This window comes from Salvelinus fontinalis, chromosome 25 (assembly GCF_029448725.1).
Source record: "Salvelinus fontinalis isolate EN_2023a chromosome 25, ASM2944872v1, whole genome shotgun sequence".
Classification (NCBI taxonomy): domain Eukaryota; kingdom Metazoa; phylum Chordata; class Actinopteri; order Salmoniformes; family Salmonidae; genus Salvelinus; species Salvelinus fontinalis.
In genome coordinates, this window is record NC_074689.1 from 18,325,030 (window position 1) to 18,343,847 (window position 18,818).

The following is an 18,818-nucleotide window of genomic DNA, read 5'->3' on the forward strand; positions in this document are numbered from 1 at the left end:
TTGTTACAGTAACACCTGTCCAGTTGGAGTCAGTTTAGATGAAGCTACAGTACCACCTGTCCAGTTGGAGTCAGTTTAGATTTGTTACAGTACCACCTGTCCAGTTGGAGTCAGTTTAGATTTGTTACAGTACCACCTGTCCAGTTGGAGTCAGTTTAGATGAAGCTACAGTAGTACCTGTCCTGTTGGAGTCAGTTTAGATTTGTTACAGTACTACCTGTCCAGTTGGAGTCAGTTTAGATGAAGCTACAGTAGTACCTGTCCTGTTGGAGTCAGTTTAGATTTGTTACAGTACCACCTGTCCAGTTGGAGTCAGTTTAGATGAAGCTACAGTAGTACCTGTCCTGTTGGAGTCAGTTTAGATTTGTTACAGAACACCTGTCCTGTTGGAGTCAGTTTTGATTTGTTACAGAACACCTGTCCAGTTGGAGTCAGTTTAGATTTGTTACAGAACACCTGTCCAGTTGGAGTCAGTTTAGATTTGTTACAGAACACCTGTCCAGTTGGAGTCAGTTTAGATGAAGCTACAGTAACACCTGTCCAGATGGAGTCCGTTTATATTTGTTACAGAACACCTGTCCAGTTGGAGTCAGTTTAGATTTGTTACAGAACACCTGTCCAGTTGGAGTCAGTTTAGATGAAGCTACAGTAACACCTGTCCAGATGGAGTCCGTTTATATTTGTTACAGTACCACCTGTCCAGTTGGAGTCAGTTTAGATGAAGCTACAGTAACACCTGTCCAGTTGGAGTCACATTAGATGAAGCTACAGTAACACCTGTCCAGTTGGAGTCAGTTTAGATTTGTTACAGTAACACCTGTCCAGTTGGAGTCAGTTTAGATTTGTTACAGTACTACCTGTCCAGTTGGAGTCAGTTTAGATGAAGCTACAGTAGTACCTGTCCAGTTGGAGTCAGTTTAGATTTGTTACAGTACCACCTGTCCAGTTGGAGTCAGTTTAGATGAAGCTACAGTACACCTGTCCAGTTGGAGTCAGTTTAGATTTGTTACAGTACTACCTGTCCAGTTGTAGTCAGTTTAGATGAAGCTACAGTACACCTGTCCAGTTGGAGTCAGTTTAGATTTGTTACAGTACTACCTGTCCAGTTGGAGTCAGTTTAGATTTGTTACAGTAACACCTGTCCAGTTGGAGTCAGTTTAGATTTGTTACAGTAACACCTGTCCAGTTGGAGTCAGTTTAGATTTGTTACAGTAACACCTGTCCAGTTGGAGTCAGTTTAGATGAAGCTACAGTAACACCTGTCCAGTTGGAGTCAGTTTAGATTTGTTACAGTAACACCTGTCCAGTTGGAGTCAGTTTGGATTTGTTACAGTACCACCTGTCCAGTTGGAGTCACATTAGATGTGTTACAGTACCACCTGTCAGTTTAGATTTGTTACAGTAACACCTGTCAGTTTAGATTTGTTACACTAACACCTGTCCAGTTGGAGTCAGTTTAGATGAAGCTACAGTACTACCTGTCCAGTTGGAGTCAGTTTAGATGAAGCAAAGGAGACGAAGAGAGAAAACATTTAAATACTATTGAGACTTTTACCGCTACTCCTTAGCAACTGGACTCTGACTTTCACAACGCTCACTCTACTCTCTCTCTCTTTATATCTCTCTTTCTCTCTCTCTCGCTCTCTTTATATCTCTTTCTCTTTCTCTCTCTCTCTCTTTATATCTCTCTTTATATCTCTCTTTCTCTCTCTCTCTTTATATCTCTCTTTCTCTCTCTCTCTCTTTATATATCTCTCTTTCTCTCTCTCTCTTTCTCTCTTTATATCGCTCTTTCTCTCTCTCTCTTTCTCTCTTTATATCGCTCTTTCTCTCTCTCTCTTTATATCGCTCTTTCTCTCTCTCTCTTTATATCTCTCTTTCTCTCTCTCTCTCTCTTTATATCTCTCTTTCTCTCTCTCTCTTTCTCTCTTTATATCTCTCTTTCTCTCTCTCTCTCTTTCTATCTCTCTTTCTCTCTCTCTCTCTTTATATCTCTCTCCCTCTCTCTCACTTTCTCTCTCTCGCTTTATATCTCTCTTTCTCTCTCTCTCGCTTTATACCTCTCTTTCTCTCTCTCTCTCTCTCTTTATATCTATCTTTCTCTCTCTCTCTCTTTATCTCTCTCTCTCTCTCTCTCAAGGAAATAGGAAAATAATAGTCCTTAATGAGAATGATGTCATTTTTCTAGGAGCACCTCTTTATTTCTTTAGTCTTTATCAGTCTGTTATGTAAAGTCAATTTGCACTGAGCAGAGCTCGGCCTCTAAGAACTATTCCATTTTATGTTCCTATTACTTTCTTATAACTTTTTCTGTCTGCCTCATCCATTTTTCATAATTTCAATGAAGTTAAGATTTTGTAAGGAGCTGTCTTTTTTTGTCCATTCAATGCATGGATTTCATGCTTATGCAAGCTGGTTTGAATGATAATTCTGGATTTTAAGTAGGCTCTGCAACAGCATGGACTCAAATGCCTTTTCAATGATCAAGTGGAGAAAGTTATTTTGGTGACTCATACAGCCAGACGTTTACAAAAGTCAAAGTCCCAAAACTGCTGATCCCGGGATGTTTTTAGATGTAGTCAGTTTTTGACATTTTTTTTAATTAGGATGGAGTGTAGCCTACTGTATGGGTTTCTGGCAAACAGATGAGACCGCTGATACTGTGTCTGTCTGTTATTCTGTCGGCCCATACACCCCAAACCCACCTGATATAACCCTCTGATTACTACTGCAGGACCATGTTTTTATGTGTCCTTCGAGAACATCTATTCGTAGCCTTCGCTACAAGCTGAATGGAAGCTTGAAAAATGGTTAAAAACAGTGAAAATGAAAGGACTGCAATAGATTCTGTCCAAAGTCCAATGCTCACCTTTGTAACACATCTACCTTGTTATTCTGTCCTTTCAAAAATTATTCTCTATTTTTTCAAAGTAAGTATTTGTAAAAAATTGCTGTGTTGGTTTTGTTCCAGAGCGGTTCAACGTGTACCTGATGCCCACTCCCAACCTGGACATCTATGGGGAGTGTACCATGCAGATCACCCATGAGAACATCTACCTGTGGGACATCCACAACGCCCGCGTCAAACTGGTTATGTGGCCCCTCAACTCACTGAGGAGATACGGACGAGACTCCACTTGGTTCACTTTCGAGTCAGGAAGGTATGTTTGTTTTGTGTGTGTGTGTGTGTGTGTGTGTGTGTGTGTGTGTGTGTGTGTATATGTGTGTGTGAGAGAATCCATCAAGTTCACCAATGAGACAGAAAGGCATGCTCACAGTGACACACAGTCACCTCCTTGTATGCTTCATAGGAGTCCCAATCACATCTCTCCTGGATCGACCCCTAACCCTAACTCATTCAAATCTCTCCTGGATCTGACCCTAACCCATTCACATCTCTCCTGGATCTGACCCTAACCCTAACCCATTCACATCTCTCCTGGATCTGACCCTAACCCATTCACATCTCTCCTGGATCTAACCCTAACCCATTCACATCTCTCCTGGATCTAACCCTAACCCATTCACATCTCTCCTGGATCTGACCCTAACCCATTCACATCTCTCCTGGATCTAACCCTAACCCATTCACATCTCTCCTGGATCTGACCCTAACCCTAACCCATTCACATCTCTCCTGGATCTGACCCTAACCCATTCACATCTCTCCTGGATCTGACCCTAGCCCATTCACATCTCTCCTGGATCTGACCCTAACCCATTCACATCTCTCCTGGATCTGACCCTAACCCATTCACATCTCTCCTGGATCTGACCCTAACCCATTCACATCTCTCCTGGATCTGACCCTAACCCTAACCCATTCACATCTCTCCTGGATCTCACCCTAACCCTAACCCATTCACATCTCTCCTGGATCTGACCCTAACCCATTCACATCTCTCCTGGATCTGACCCTAACCCTAACCCATTCACATCTCTCCTGGATCTGACCCTAACCCATTCACATCTCTCCTGGATATGACCCTAACCCATTCACATCTCTCCTGGATCTGACCCTAACCCATTCACATCTCTCCTGGATCTGACCCTAACCCATTCACATCTCTTCTGGATCTGACCCTAACCCTAACCCATTCACATCTCTCCTGGATCTGACCCTAACCTATTCATATCTCTCCTGGATCTAACCCGAACCCATTCACATCTCTCCTGGATCTCACCCTAACCCTAACCCATTCACATCTCTCCTGGATCTGACCCTAACCCTAACCCATCCACATCTCTCCTGGATCTGACCCTAACCCATTCACATCTCTCCTGGATCTGACCCTAACCCATTCACATCTCTCCTGGATCTGACCCTAACCCATTCACATCCCTCCTGGATCTGACCCTAACCCTAACCCATTCACATCTCTCCTGGATCTGACCCTAACCCATTCACATCTCTCCTGGATCTGACCCTAACCCATTCACATCTCTCCTGGATCTGACCCTAACCCTAACCCATTCACATCTCTCCTGGATCTCACCCTAACCCTAACCCATTCACATCTCTCCTGGAGCTGACTCTAACCCATTCACATCTCTCCTGGATCTGACCCTAACCCTAACCCATTAACATCTCTCCTGGATCTGACCCTAACCCTAACCCATTCACATCTCTCCTGGATCTGACCCTAACCCATTCACATCTCTCCTGGATCTGACCCTAACCCTAACCCATTCACATCTCTCCTGGATCTGACCCTAACCCTAACCCATTCACATCTCTCGTGGATCTCACCCTAACCCTAACCCATTCACATCTCTCCTGGATCTGACCCTAACCCATTCACATCTCTCCTGGATCTCACCCTAACCCATTCACATCTCTCCTGGATCTGACCCTAACCCTAACCCATTCACATCTCTCCTGGATCCGACCCTAACCCATTCACATCTCTCCTGGATCTGACCCTAACCCATTCACATCTCTCCTGGATCTGACCCTAACCCTAACCCATTCACATCTCTCCTGGATCTGACCCTAACCCATTCACATCTCTCCTGGATCTCACCCTTACCCTAACCCATTCACATCTCTCCTGGATCTGACCCTAACCCATTCACATCTCTCCTGGATCTGACCCTAACCCATTCACATCTCTCCTGGATCTGACCCTAACCCATTCACATCTCTCCTGGATCTGACCCTAACCCATTCACATCTCTCCTGAATCTGACCCTAACCCATTCACATCTCTCCTGGATCTGACCCTAACCCATTCACATCTCTCCTGGATCTGACCCTAACCCATTCACATCTCTCCTGGATCTGACCCTAACCCTAACCCATTCACATCTCTCCTGGATCTCACCCTAACCCTAACCCATTCACATCTCTCCTGGATCTGACCCTAACCCATTCACATCTCTCCTGGATCTGACCCTAACCCATTCACATCCCTCCTGACCCTAACCCTAACCCATTCACATCTCTCCTGGATCTGACCCTAACCCATTCACATCTCTCCTGAATCTGACCCTAACCCATTCACATCTCTCCTGGATCTGACCCTAACCCATTCACATCTCTCCTGGATCTGACCCTAACCCATTCACATCTCTCCTGGATCTGACCCTAACCCTAACCCATTCACATCCCTCCTGGATCTGACCCTAACCCATTCACATCTCTCCTGGATCTGACCCTAACCCTAACCCATTCACATCTCTCCTGGATCTGACCCTAACCCATTCACATCTCTCCTGGATCTGACCCTAACCCTAACCCATTCACATCTCTCCTGGATCTGACCCTAACCCATTCACATCTCTCCTGGATCTCACCCTAACCCTAACCCATTCACATCTCTCCTGGATCTGACCCTAACCCATTCACATCTCTCCTGGATCTCACCCTAACCCTAACCCATTCACATCTCTCCTGGATCTGACCCTAACCCTAACCCATTCACATCTCTCCTGTATCTGACCCTAACCCATTCACATCTCTCCTAGATCTAACCCTAACCCATTCACATCTCTCCTGGATCTGACCCTAACCCATTCACATCTCTCCTGGATCTGACCCTAACCCATTCACATTTCTCCTGGATCTGACCCTAACCCTAACCCATTCACATCTCTCCTGGATCTGACCCTAACCCATTCACATCTCTCCTGGATCTCACCCTTACCCTAACCCATTCACATCTCTCCTGGATCTGACCCTAACCCATTCACATCTCTCCTGGATCTGACCCTAACCCATTCACATCTCTCCTGGATCTGACCCTAACCCATTCACATCTCTCCTGGATCTGACCCTAACCCATTCACATCTCTCCTGGATCTCACCCTAACCCTAACCCATTCACATCTCTCCTGGATCTGACCCTAACCCATTCACAACTCTCCTGGATCTCACCCTAACCCTAACCCATTCACATCTCTCCTGGATCTGACCCTAACCCATTCACATCTCTCCTGGATCTGACCCTAACCCATTCACATCTCTCCTGGATCTGACCCTAACCCATTCACATCTCTCCTGGATCTGACCCTAACCCATTCACATCTCTCCTGGATCTGACCCTAACCCATTCACATCTCTCCTGGATCTGACCCTAACCCATTCACATCTCTCCTGGATCTGACCCTGACCCTAACCCATTCACATCTCTCCTAGATCTGGAACCGGTTTATCAGCAGGAGAGGAAAACTGGTCACATGGGTCCTGCTAAACAACACACACACACACACACACACACACACACACACACACACACACACACACACACACACACAATTACTTTGGGAATAGTCAAAACTTTTTCAAAGGAAGTTTGAACTCTAAACATGTCAGCATATCCACATGTTCCACCCCCTCCAGGCTATAAGATTACAGGGTGTATCTGCTTTCCATATCTGTACCTCATGTTTTCTCTGTGTGTTCTAACCTGTGTATGTATCTGTAATAAAACTCCATCGCCCCCCCCCCCCCCCCCCCCCCTCTCTCCCTTCCCCACTCTCTCTGTCTCTAGGATGTGTGACACGGGGGAGGGTCTGTTTACGTTCCAGACGCGGGAGGGAGAGATAATCTACCAGAGAGTCCACTCAGCCACCCTGTCCATCGCACAGCAACACGAGAGGATGATGGTAGAGATGAAGAAGAGCTCACAGGTAACACACACAAACACACATTGTACACATACACACCCATGCACACACAGACACACACACACACACACACACACACACACACACACACACACACACACACACACACACACACACACACACACACACACACACACACACACACACACACACACACACACACACACACACACACACACACGCACACATGCACACACAGACACACATAGTACACACACATACACACACACACATGCACACACACACACATGCACACATGCACACACAGACACACATAGTACACACACATGCACACACATATTCCCTGTGGATATGGCCTATGTTTCTATCCTCTCTCTATGGTCAGTATGCTGTATTTACGTATGGTTTTCTAAGGCTTGATGAGCCCTGACCGTATGGCCATGTTCCTGGACTCCCTCCATATGGGAATACTGCAGAGTATACTGAAATACATGAATTACATGAAGAGGTTGTGGAACACAGTGGACACTTTGGTTATGGGTCATCATACCACAATTAGGACTTTTAGGTTCTAAAGAGATGTACTTGATATAATTGAAAGAGAAAAATGCAGTGACTGTAGTTTAAAACACACGTTTAGCTTTGGTTTTGTGCTTTATTTCATATCATGGTATTGATCAAATGTTGTGAATTTGTACTGCATGTCATTTGTCCACAATATGCAGTAGCTACCTGTATTGCCGGTGGCTGTTTTTCCTACTTTGCATTCCCTAGAGGTGACGATACCCAGAGATAACAATTGCATAAATTGCCCCCTAATCCCTATCAATACTAGTGGTCTAAAGTAGTGCACTATATAGACAATCAGCTACCATTTGGGATGCATCCCACACACTGAAGATGATGTTGTTGTTGTCTCTGTTTCAGACCCACTCCAACCAGACGACGTTAACCAAGTCCATTTCTCTGCCTCGCAGTGCCTACTGGCATCACATAATGCGTCAGAACAGCGTGGGAGACATCTACAGCTACCAAGGTACGCACAGCAGAGCTTAGCTAGGCAGCCCAAAAGCATTATCTGAACACGACACGCACGCAGGCACACATTACCAGTAATGCTACCTGCTGGTAATATTGCTAGTAATATTCAATAACCCTGTAGTTCAACAGGACAGTGTAACAGTATCAACATCTGCAACTCTTAAGTCAATCAGTGATTTTATGACAACCAGCAAACAAATTAATGGTTGTATGTCTTCCCACAATGGCAAATCTTTAAAACACAGCTAATAATGTAGGATTACAATATGACATGTCAGACATACAACATGCTCATATGCACCATCGAGAGCATCTTGACTGGCTGCATCACCGCTGGGTATGGCAACTGCTTGGCATCCGACCGCTAGGCGCTATAGATGGTAGTGGGTATGGCCCAGTACATCACTGGGGCCGAGCTCCCTGCCATCCAGGACCTCTATACCAGGCGGTGTCAGAGGAAGGCCAAAATAATTGTCAAAATAATAGCCACCCAAGCCAGAGGCTGTTCTTTCTGGAACCGCACGGCAAGCGTCACCGATGCACCAAGTCTAGACCTAAAAGGTTCCTGAACAGCTTCTAAACCCAAGCCATAAGACTTCTAAACAAAATGACTAAATAGCTAATCAAATCGCTACTACCCAAACTATCTGCATTGCCCCTTTTTTTCACTAACTTTCTTGCACTTATTCTATGTACACACACCGGACTCTACCCACACACTCACACATACTTACACTGACACCCCAACACACACACATACGCCCACACACACATACCATGCACACACATGCATACTGGCGCCACACACACAGTCACACACACGCTTTCACACTCACCACATACACTGCTGCTATTGTCTATTATATATCCTGTTGTCTAGTCACTTTACCCCTACCTACAGTTGAAGTTGACATCAAATCAAATCAAAGTTTATTTGTCACGTGCGCCGAATACAACAGGTTTAGAACTTACAGTGAAATGCTTACTTGCAGGCTTTAACCAAATGTGCAATAAAGGTATTAGGTGAACAATAGGTAAGTAAAGAAATAAAACAACAGTAAAAAATACAGGCTATATACAGTAGCGAGACTATAAAAGTAGTGAGGCTACATACAGACACCGGTTAGTCAGGCTGATTGAGGTAGTATGTACATGTAGATATGGTTAAAGTGATTATGCATATATGATGAACAGAGAGTAGCATTAGCGTAAAAGAGGGTTTGGCGGTTGGTGGGTAGCGGGACACAATTCAGATAGCCCGGTTAGCCAATGTGCGGGAGCACTGGTTGGTCGGCCCCATTGAGGTAGTATGTACATGAATGTATAGTTAAAGTGACTATGCATATATGATAAACAGAGAGTAGCAGCAGCGTAAAAGAGGGGTTGGGGGTGGGGGGGGGGGGGGGGGGGGCACACAATGCAAATAGTCTGGGTAGCCATTTGATTACCTGTTCAGGAGTCTTATGGCTTGTCCTAAGTAAAAACTGTTGAAAAGCCTTTTTGTCCTAGACTTGGCACTCCAGTACCGCTTTCCATGCGGTAGTAGAGAGAACAGTCTATGACTGGGGTGGCTGGGGTCTTTGACAATTTTTAGGGCCTTCCTCTGACACCGCCTGGTGTAGAGGTCCTGGATGGCAGGCAGCTTAGCCACAGTGATGTACTGGGCTGTACGCACTACCCTCTGTAGTAACTTGCGGTCAGAAGCCGAGCAGTTGCCGTACCAGGCAGTGATGCAACCAGTCAGCATGCTCTCAATGTTGCAGCTGTAGAACGTTTTGAAGATCTCAGGACCCATGCCAAATCTTTTTAGTTTCCTGAGGGGGAATAGGCTTTGTCGTGCCCTTTCACGACTGTCTTGGTGTGTTTGGACCATTCTAGTTTGTTGTTGATGTGGACACCAAGGAACTTGAAGCGCTCAACCTGCTCCACCACAGCCCCGTTGATGAGAATGGGGGCGTGCTCGGTCCTCCTTTTCCTGTAGTCCACAATCATCTCCTTAGTCTTGGTTAAGTTGAGGGATAGGTTGTTATTGTGGCACCACCTGGCCAGGTCTCTGACTTCCTCCCTATAGACTGTCTCGTCGTTGTCGGTGATCAGGCCTACCGCTGTTGTGTTGTCTGCAAACTTAATGATGATGTTGGAGTTGTGCCTGGCCATGCAGTCGTGGGTGAACAGGGAGTACAGGAGGGGACTGAGCACGCACCCCTGGGGAGCTCCAGTGTTGAGGATCTGCGTGGCAGATGTGTTGCTATCTACCCTCACCACCTGGGGGTGGCCCGTCAGGAAGTCCAGGATCCAGTTGCAGAGGGCGGTGTTTAGTCCCAGGATCCTTAGCTTAGTGATGAGCTTTGAGGGTTAAACGCTGAGCTGTAGTCAATGAATAGCATTCTCACATGAGTGTTCCTTTTGTCCAGGGGTGAAAGGGCAGTGTGGAGTGCAATAGAGATTGCATCATCTGTGGATCTGTTTGGGGGGTATGCAAATTGGAGTGGGTCTAGGATTTCTGGGATAGTGGTGTTGATGTGAGCCATGACCAACCTTTCAAAGCACTTCATGGCTACGGACGTGGGTGATATCGGTCTGTAGTCATTTAGGCAGGGTGCCTTTGTGTTCTTGGGCACAGGGACTATGGTGGTCTGCTTGAAACATGTTGGTATTACAGATTCAATCAGGGACATGTTGAAAATGTCAGTTAAGACACCTGCCAGTTAGTCAGCACATGCCCGGAGCACACGTCCTGGTAATCCGTCTGGCCCCGCAGCCTTGTGTATATTGACCTGTTTAAAGGTCTTACTCACGTTGGCTACGGAGAGCATGATCACACAGTCGTCCGGAACAGCTAATGCTCTCATGCATGCCTCAGTGTTGCTTGCCTCGAAGTGAGCATAGAAGTGATTTAGCTCGTCTGGTAGGCTCGTGTCACTGGGCAGCTCGTGGCTGTGCTTCCCTTTGTAGTCTGTAATAGTTTGCAAGCCCTGCCACATAAGACGAGCGTCGGAGCCGGTGTGGTATGATTCAGTCTTAGCCCTGTATTGATGCTTTGCCTGTTTGATGGTTCGTCACAGGGCATAGCAGGATTTCTTGTAAGCTTCCGGGTTAGAGTCCCGCACCTTGAAAGCGGCAGCTCTGCCCTTTAGCTCAGTGTGAATGTTGCCTGTAATCCATGGCTTCTGGTTGGGGTATGTACGTACAGTCACTTTGGGGACGACGTCCTCGATGCACTTATTGATAAAGCCAGTGACTGATATGGTGTACTCCTCAATGCCATCGGAAGAATCCTGGAACATGTTCCAGTCTGTGATAGCAAAACAGTCCTGTAGTTTAGCATCTGCTTCATCTGACCACTTTTTTATAGACCGTGTGCTTCCACTGGTGCTTCCTACTTTTAACCACTGGTGCTTCCTACTTTAATTTTTGCTTGTAAGCAGGAATCAGGAGGATAGAGTTGTGGTCGGATTTACCAAATGGAGGGCGAGGGAGAACTCTGTACGCGTCTCTGTGTGTGGAGTACAGGTCATCTTTCCCTCTGGTTGCACATTTAACATGTTGATAGAAATTTGGTAGAACTGATTTAAGTTTCCCTGCATTAAAGTCTCCGGCCACTAGGAGCGCCGCCTCTGGGTGAGTGGTTTCCTGTTTGCCTATTTCCTTATACAGCTGACTGAGTGCAGTCTTAGTGCCAGCATCTGTCTGTGGTGGTAAATAAACAGCCACGAAAAGTATAGCTTTTCCAACTTAGGTTGGAGTCATTAAAACTCGTTTTTCAACCACTCCACAAATTTCTTATCAACAAACTTGGCAAGTCGGGGAGGACATTTACTTTGTGCATGATACAAGTAATTTTTCCAACAATTGTTTACAGACAGATTATTTCACTTATAATTCACTGTATCACAATTCCAGTGGGTCAGACGTTTACATACACTAAGTTGACTGTGCCTTTAAACAGCTTGGAAAATTCTAGAAAATGATGTCATGGCTTTAGAAGCTTATGTTTGGCTAATTGACATAATTTGAGTCATTTGGAGGTGTACCTGTGGATGTATCTCAAGGCCTACCTTCAAACTCAGTGCCTCTTTGCTTGACATCATGGGAAAATCTAAAGAAATCAGCCAACAATTTTAGAACTCCACAAGTCTGGTTCATCCTTGGGAGCAATTTCCAAATGCCTGAAGGTACCACGTTCATCTGTACAAACAATAGTACTCCAGTATAAACACCATGGGACCACGCAGCCATCATACCGCTCAGGAAGGAGACGCATTCTGTCTCCTAGAGATGAACGTGCTTTGGTGCGAAAAGTGCAACTCAATCCCGGAAAAACAGCAAAGGACCTTGTGAAGATGCTGGAGGAAACAGGTACAAAAGTATCTATATCCACAGTAAAATGAGTCCTATATCAACATAACCTGAAAGGCCGCTCAACAAGGAAGAAACCACTGCTCCAAAACTCCCATTAAAAAAACAGACAACGGTTTGCAACGGCACATGGGGACAAAGATCGTACTTTTTGGAGAAATGTCCTCTGGTCTGCTGAAACAAAAATAGAACTGTTTGGCTATAATGACCATTGTTATGTTTGGAGGAAAAAGGGGGAGGCTTGCAAGCCAAAGAACACCATCCAAACCGTGAAACACGGGGGTTGCTTTGCTGCAGGAGGGACTGGTGCACTTCACAAAATAGATGGCATCATGAGGAAGGTAAATTATGTGGATATATTGAAGCAACATCTCAAGACATCAGTCAGAATGTTAAAGCTTAGTCGCAAATGGGTCTTCCAAATGGACAATGACCCCAAGCATACTTCCAAAGTTGTGGCAAAATGGCTTAAGGACAACAAAGTCAAGGTATTGGAGTGGCCATCACAAAGCCCTGACCTCAATCCTATCGAAAATTTGTGGGCAGAACTAAAAAAGCGTGTGCGAGCAAGGAGACCGACACACCTGACTCAGGTACACCAGCTCTGTCAGGAGGAATGGGCCAAAATTCACCCAATTTATTGTGGGAAGCTTGTGGAAGGGTACCCGAAATGTTTGACCCAAGTTAATCAATTTAAAGGCAATGCTACCAAATACTAATTGAGTGTATGTAAACTTCTGACCCACTGGGAATGTGATGAAAGAAATTAAAGCTGAAATAAATCATTCTCTCAACTATTATTCTGACATTTCACATTCTTAAAATAAAGTGGTGATCCTAACTGACCTAAGACAGGAATGCTTTACTAGGATTAAATGTCAAGAATTGTGAAAAACTGAGTTTAAATTTATTTAACTAAGGTGTATGTAAACGTCCGACTTCAACTGTATATGTACAGTACATATCTATCTCAATTACCCCGTACCCCTGCACATCGACTCGGTACTGGTACTCCCTATATATAGCCATGTTATTTTCTACTCCCTATATATAATCATGTTATTACCTGGTACTCCCTGTATATAGCCATGTTATTTTCTACTCCCTGTATATAACCATGTTATTTTCTACTCCCTGTATATAGCCATGTTATTTCTACTCCCTGTATACAGCCATGTTATTTTATACTCCCTGTATATAGCCATGTTATTTATACTCCCTGTATATAGCCATGTTATTTTCTACTCCCTGTATATAACCATGTTATTTTCTACTCCCTGTATATAGCGATGTTATTTTCTACTCCCTGTATATAGCGATATTATTTTCTACTCCCTGTATATAACCATGTTATTTTCTACTCCCTATATATAACCATGTTATTTTCTACTCCCTGTTTATAGCCATGTTATATCTACTCCCTGTATACAGCCATGTCATTTTCTACTCCCTGTATATAGCCATGTTATTTCTACTCCCTGTATACAGCCATGTTAATTTATACTCCCTGTGTATGGCCATGTTATTACCTGGTACTCCCTGTATATAGCCATGTTATTTTCTACTCCCTGTATATAGCCATGTTATTTTCTACTCCCTGTATATAGCCATTTTATTTTCCACTCCCTGTATATAACCATGTTATTTTCTACTCCCTGTATAGAGCCATGTTATTTTCTACTCCCTGTATAAAGCCATGTTATTTTCTACTCCCTGTATATAACCATGTTATTTTCTACTCCCTGTATAAAGCCATGTTATTTTCTACTCCCTGTATATAGCCATGTTATTTTCTACTCCCTATATATAGCCATGTTATTTTCTACTCCCTGTATATAGCCATGTTATTTTCCACTCCCTGTATATAACCATGTTATTTTCCACTCCCTGTATATAACCATGTTATTTTCTACTCCCTGTATATAGCCATGTTATTTCTACTCCCTGTATATAGCCATGTTATTTTCTACTCCCTGTATATGGCCATGTTATTACCTGGTACTCCCTGTATATAGCCATGTTATTTTCTACTCCCTGTATATAACCATGTTATTTTCTACTCCCTGTATATAACCATGTTATTTTCTACTCCCTGCATATGGCCATGTTATTTTCTACTCACTGTATAAAGCCATGTTATTTTCTACTCCCTGTATATAGCCATGTTATTTTCTACTCCCTGTATATAGCCAAAATATTTTTCCTCATTATTTCTATTCGTTATTCACTGTGTATTTAATACTTGTATCACTATTTCTATTTTTTATTACATGTATTACCTTATCTTTAACTCTGCATTGTTGGAAAAGTAGCCTTAAGTAAGCATTTCACTGTTAGTCTACACCTGTTGTGTACGAAGCATCTGACAAATACAATTTGATTTGATTTCAAGCACATTTCTCTCCACTGTTTTCCTCTTACCAAGCATTTTAATCTGCTGTTTTCCTCTTACCAAGCATTTTAATCTGCTGTTTTCCTCTTACCAAGCATTTTAATCTGCTGTTTTCCTCTTACCAAGCATTTTAATCTGCTGTTTTGATCTTACCAAGCATTTTAATCTGCTGTTTTGATCTTACCAAGCATTTTAATCTGCTGTTTTCCTCTTACCAAGCATTTTAATCTGCTGTTTTCCTCTTACCAAGCATTTTAATCTGCTGTTTTCCTCTTACCAAGCATTTTAATCTGCTGTTTTGATTTTACCAAGCATTTTAATCTGCTGTTTTCCTCTTACCAAGCATTTTAATCTGCTGTTTTCTTCTCCATTTGGAAAGCCGCAGCACTTATGCTCCCAACCCAGGGCTCTGCTCCCCTTGTCACAACAAGATTCTCTTATGAGACTGCATGTTGTTCTCAAGCCAGTGCAAAGTCAAAATGCTTTCTATTGCATTCTACGTCGTCTTCTCCTTTCCTAAGACTACATTTCTGCATGAAGGTACTGCAACTTTTTTCTACGGTCAATACGGCCTCGTTCAGTCATGATCGTAGTCTCACAATTCTTCCCGGCAAGTGTTTGCAATGGCTTCAGACATCTCCTCTAGTTCTACAGGGTCTGCCACATGGCATATATCAAACATTCATAGCACGGACTGTGTGAACAGGGAGCGCGCACACACACACACATACATCTTGTACAGCTAACCTTGTGGGGTTAGCTCCTAACGTAATTCTAACACTAATTCTAATTCTAACCTTAACCCTAAACTCACTTGAAATAGCATGTTCAGTGAACATGAATATAAATAAAGACATTTTAATGAATTATATGAAGAGTGCCATGGTCCTCTTTTTTCTTTTTTATGACCAATTTACACGTCCACGTCCACACACGCACCCACACACGTGCGTACATGTTTGGCCAAATCGAGAACGGAGATAGTATCACCAATACCAGGTTAGTTTAAAAATCTATGGCATCGTTTTGTTTAGGCAAACCTGTAGTGGATTCAAAAAATCTTTAGTTATATCACATTATGTGGTTTACAATCTGTAGCTAAGACTTATGTAATAACCATGTCAAGTCACTATGTAGGGTTGCTATACAGTTCAATAGATAAACAGATCTGGGAAATTGAGGAGACACTGGTTAGACTTGTTAAAGGCAGACTTTGCTCTTTTGGTTGATGGCAGCCATGTTTTATCCTCACTCTGCAGGTAATACCCCTTACCCCTCTTATTTATTTTATTTCACCTTTATTTAACCAGGTAGGCTAGTTGAGAACAAGTTCTCATTTACAACTGCGACCTGGCCAAGATAAAGCAAAGCAGTGCGACACAAACAACACAGAGTTACACATGGAATAAACAAAACATAGTCAATAATACAGTAGAACAAAAGAAAACAAAAAGTCTATATACAGTGAGTGCAAATGAGGTAAGATAAGGGAGTTAAGGCAATAAATAGGCCATGGTGGCGAAGTAATTACTATATATATATATATATATATATATTTTATTTTTTTTCACCTTTATTTAACCAGGTAGGCTAGTTGAGAACAAGTTCTCATTTGCAACTGCGACCTGGCCAAGATAAAGCATAGCAGTGTGAACAGACAACAACACAGAGTTACACATGGAGTAAACAATAGACAAGTCAATAACATGGTAGAAAAAAGAGAATCTATATACAATGTGTGCAAAAGGCATGAGGTAGGCAATAAATCGAATAATTACAATTTAGCAGATTAACACTGGAGTGATAAATCATCAGACGATCATGTGCAAGAAGAGATACGGGTGTGCAAAAGAGCAGAAAAGTAAATAAATAAAAGCAGTATGGGGGTGAGGTAGGTAAATTGGGTGGGTAGTTTACAGATGGACTATGTACAGCTGCAGCGATCGGTTAGCTGCTCGGATAGCAGATTTTTAAAGTTGTTGAGGGAGATAAAAGTCTCCAACTTCAGAGATTTTTGCAATTCGTTCCAGTCGCAGGCAGCAGAGAACTGGAAGGAAAGGCGTCCAAATGAGGTTTTGGCTTTAGGGATGATCAGTGAGATACACCTGCTGGAGCGCGTGCTACGGGTGGGTGTAGCCATCGTGACCAGTGAACTGAGATAATGCGGCACTTTGCCTAGCATAGCCTTGTAGATGACCTGGAGCCAGTGGGTCTGACGACGAACATGTAGCGAGGGCCAGCCGACTAGGGCATACAGGTCGCAGTGGTGGGTCGTATAAGGTGCTTTAGTAACAAAACGGATGGCACTGTGATAAACTGCATCCAGTTTGCTGAGTAGAGTATTGGAAGCTATTTTGTAGATGACATCTCCGAAGTCGAGGATCGGTAGGATAGTCAGTTTTACTAGGGTAAGTTTGGCGGCGTGAGTGAAGGAGGCTTTGTTCCGGAATAAAAAGCCGACTCTAGATTTGATTTTGGATTGGAGATGTTTGATATGAGTCTGGAAGGAGAGTTTGCAGTCTAGCCAGACACCTAGGTACTTATAGATGTCCACATATTCTAGGTCGGAACCGTCCAGGGTGGTGATGCTAGTCGGGCGTGCGGGTGCAGGCAGCGAACGGTTGAAAAGCATGCATTTGGTTTTACTAGCGTTTAAGAGCAGTTGGAGGCCACGGAAGGAGTGTTGTATGGCATTGAAGCTCGTTTGGAGGTTAGAGAGCACAGTGTCCAGGGAAGGGCCGGAAGTATACAGAATGGTGTCGTCTGCGTAGAGGTGGATCAGGGAATCGCCCGCAGCACGAGCAACATCATTGATGTATACAGAGAAAAGAGTCGGCCCGAGAATTGAACCCTGTGGTACCCCCATAGAGACTGCCAGAGGACCGGACAACATGCCCTCTGATTTGACACACTGAACTCTGTCTGCAAAGTAGTTGGTGAACCAGGCAAGGCAGTCATTAGAAAAACCGAGGCTATTGAGTCTGCCGATAAGAATATGGTGATTGACAGAGTCGAAAGCCTTGGCCAGGTCGATGAAGACGGCTGCACAGTAATGTCTTTTATCGATGGCGGTTATGATATCGTTTAGTACCTTGAGCGTGGCTGAGGTGCACCCGTGACCGGCTCGGAAACCGGATTGCACAGCGGAGAAGGTACGGTGGGATTAGAGATGGTCAGTGATCTGTTTGTTGACTTGGCTTTCGAAGACCTTAGCTAGGCAGGGCAGGATGGATATAGGTCTGTAGCAGTTTGGGTCCAGGGTGTCTCCCCCTTTGAAGAGGGGGATGACAGCGGCAGCTTTCCAATCCTTGGGGATCTCAGATGATACGAAGGAGAGGTTGAACAGGCTGGTAATAGGGGGTGCGACAATGGCAGCGGACAGTTTCAGAAATAGGGGGCCCAGATTGTCAAGCCCAGCTGATTTGTATGGGTCCAGGTTTTCCAGCTCTTTCAGAACATCTGCTATCTGGATATGGGTAAAGGAGAAGCTGGGGAGGCTTGGGCGAGTAGCAGCGGGGGGGGGGGGGGGGGGGGGCTGTTGGCCAAGGTTGGAGTCGCCAGGTGGAAGGCATGGCCAGCCATTGAGAAATGTTTGTTGAAGTTTTCGATTATCACGGACTTATCAGTGGTGACCGTGTTATCTAGCCTCAGTGCAGTGGGCAGCTGGGAGGAGGTGCTCTTGTTTTCCATGGACTTTACAGTATCCCAGAACTTTTTGGAGTTAGAGCTACAGGATGCAAATTTCTGCTTGAAAAAGCTGGCCTTTGCTTTCCTGACTGACTGCGTGTATTGGTTCCTGACTTCCCTGAACAGTTGCATATCACGGGGGCTCTTCGATGCTATTGCAGTTCGCCACAGGATGTTTTTGTGCTGGTCGAGGGCAGTCAGGTCTGGAGTGAACCAAGGGCTATATCTGTTCTTGGTTCTGCATTTTTTG

At 44.3% G+C, this 18,818-nt stretch overlaps 1 protein-coding gene across 2 annotated transcripts in view; it reads left to right on the forward strand.

Moving 5' to 3' along the window:
• Positions 1-18,818, forward strand: part of dok6 (docking protein 6) — a 115,230-nt gene that overhangs the window by 66,329 nt on the left and 30,083 nt on the right. For both annotated transcript variants that reach the window (XM_055881499.1, XM_055881498.1), the window contains 3 exons: positions 2,972-3,161; positions 6,993-7,131; positions 8,017-8,125. In XM_055881499.1, the coding sequence (XP_055737474.1) occupies positions 2,972-3,161; positions 6,993-7,131; positions 8,017-8,125 (438 nt within the window). The remainder of the gene's footprint in view (positions 1-2,971; positions 3,162-6,992; positions 7,132-8,016; positions 8,126-18,818) is intronic.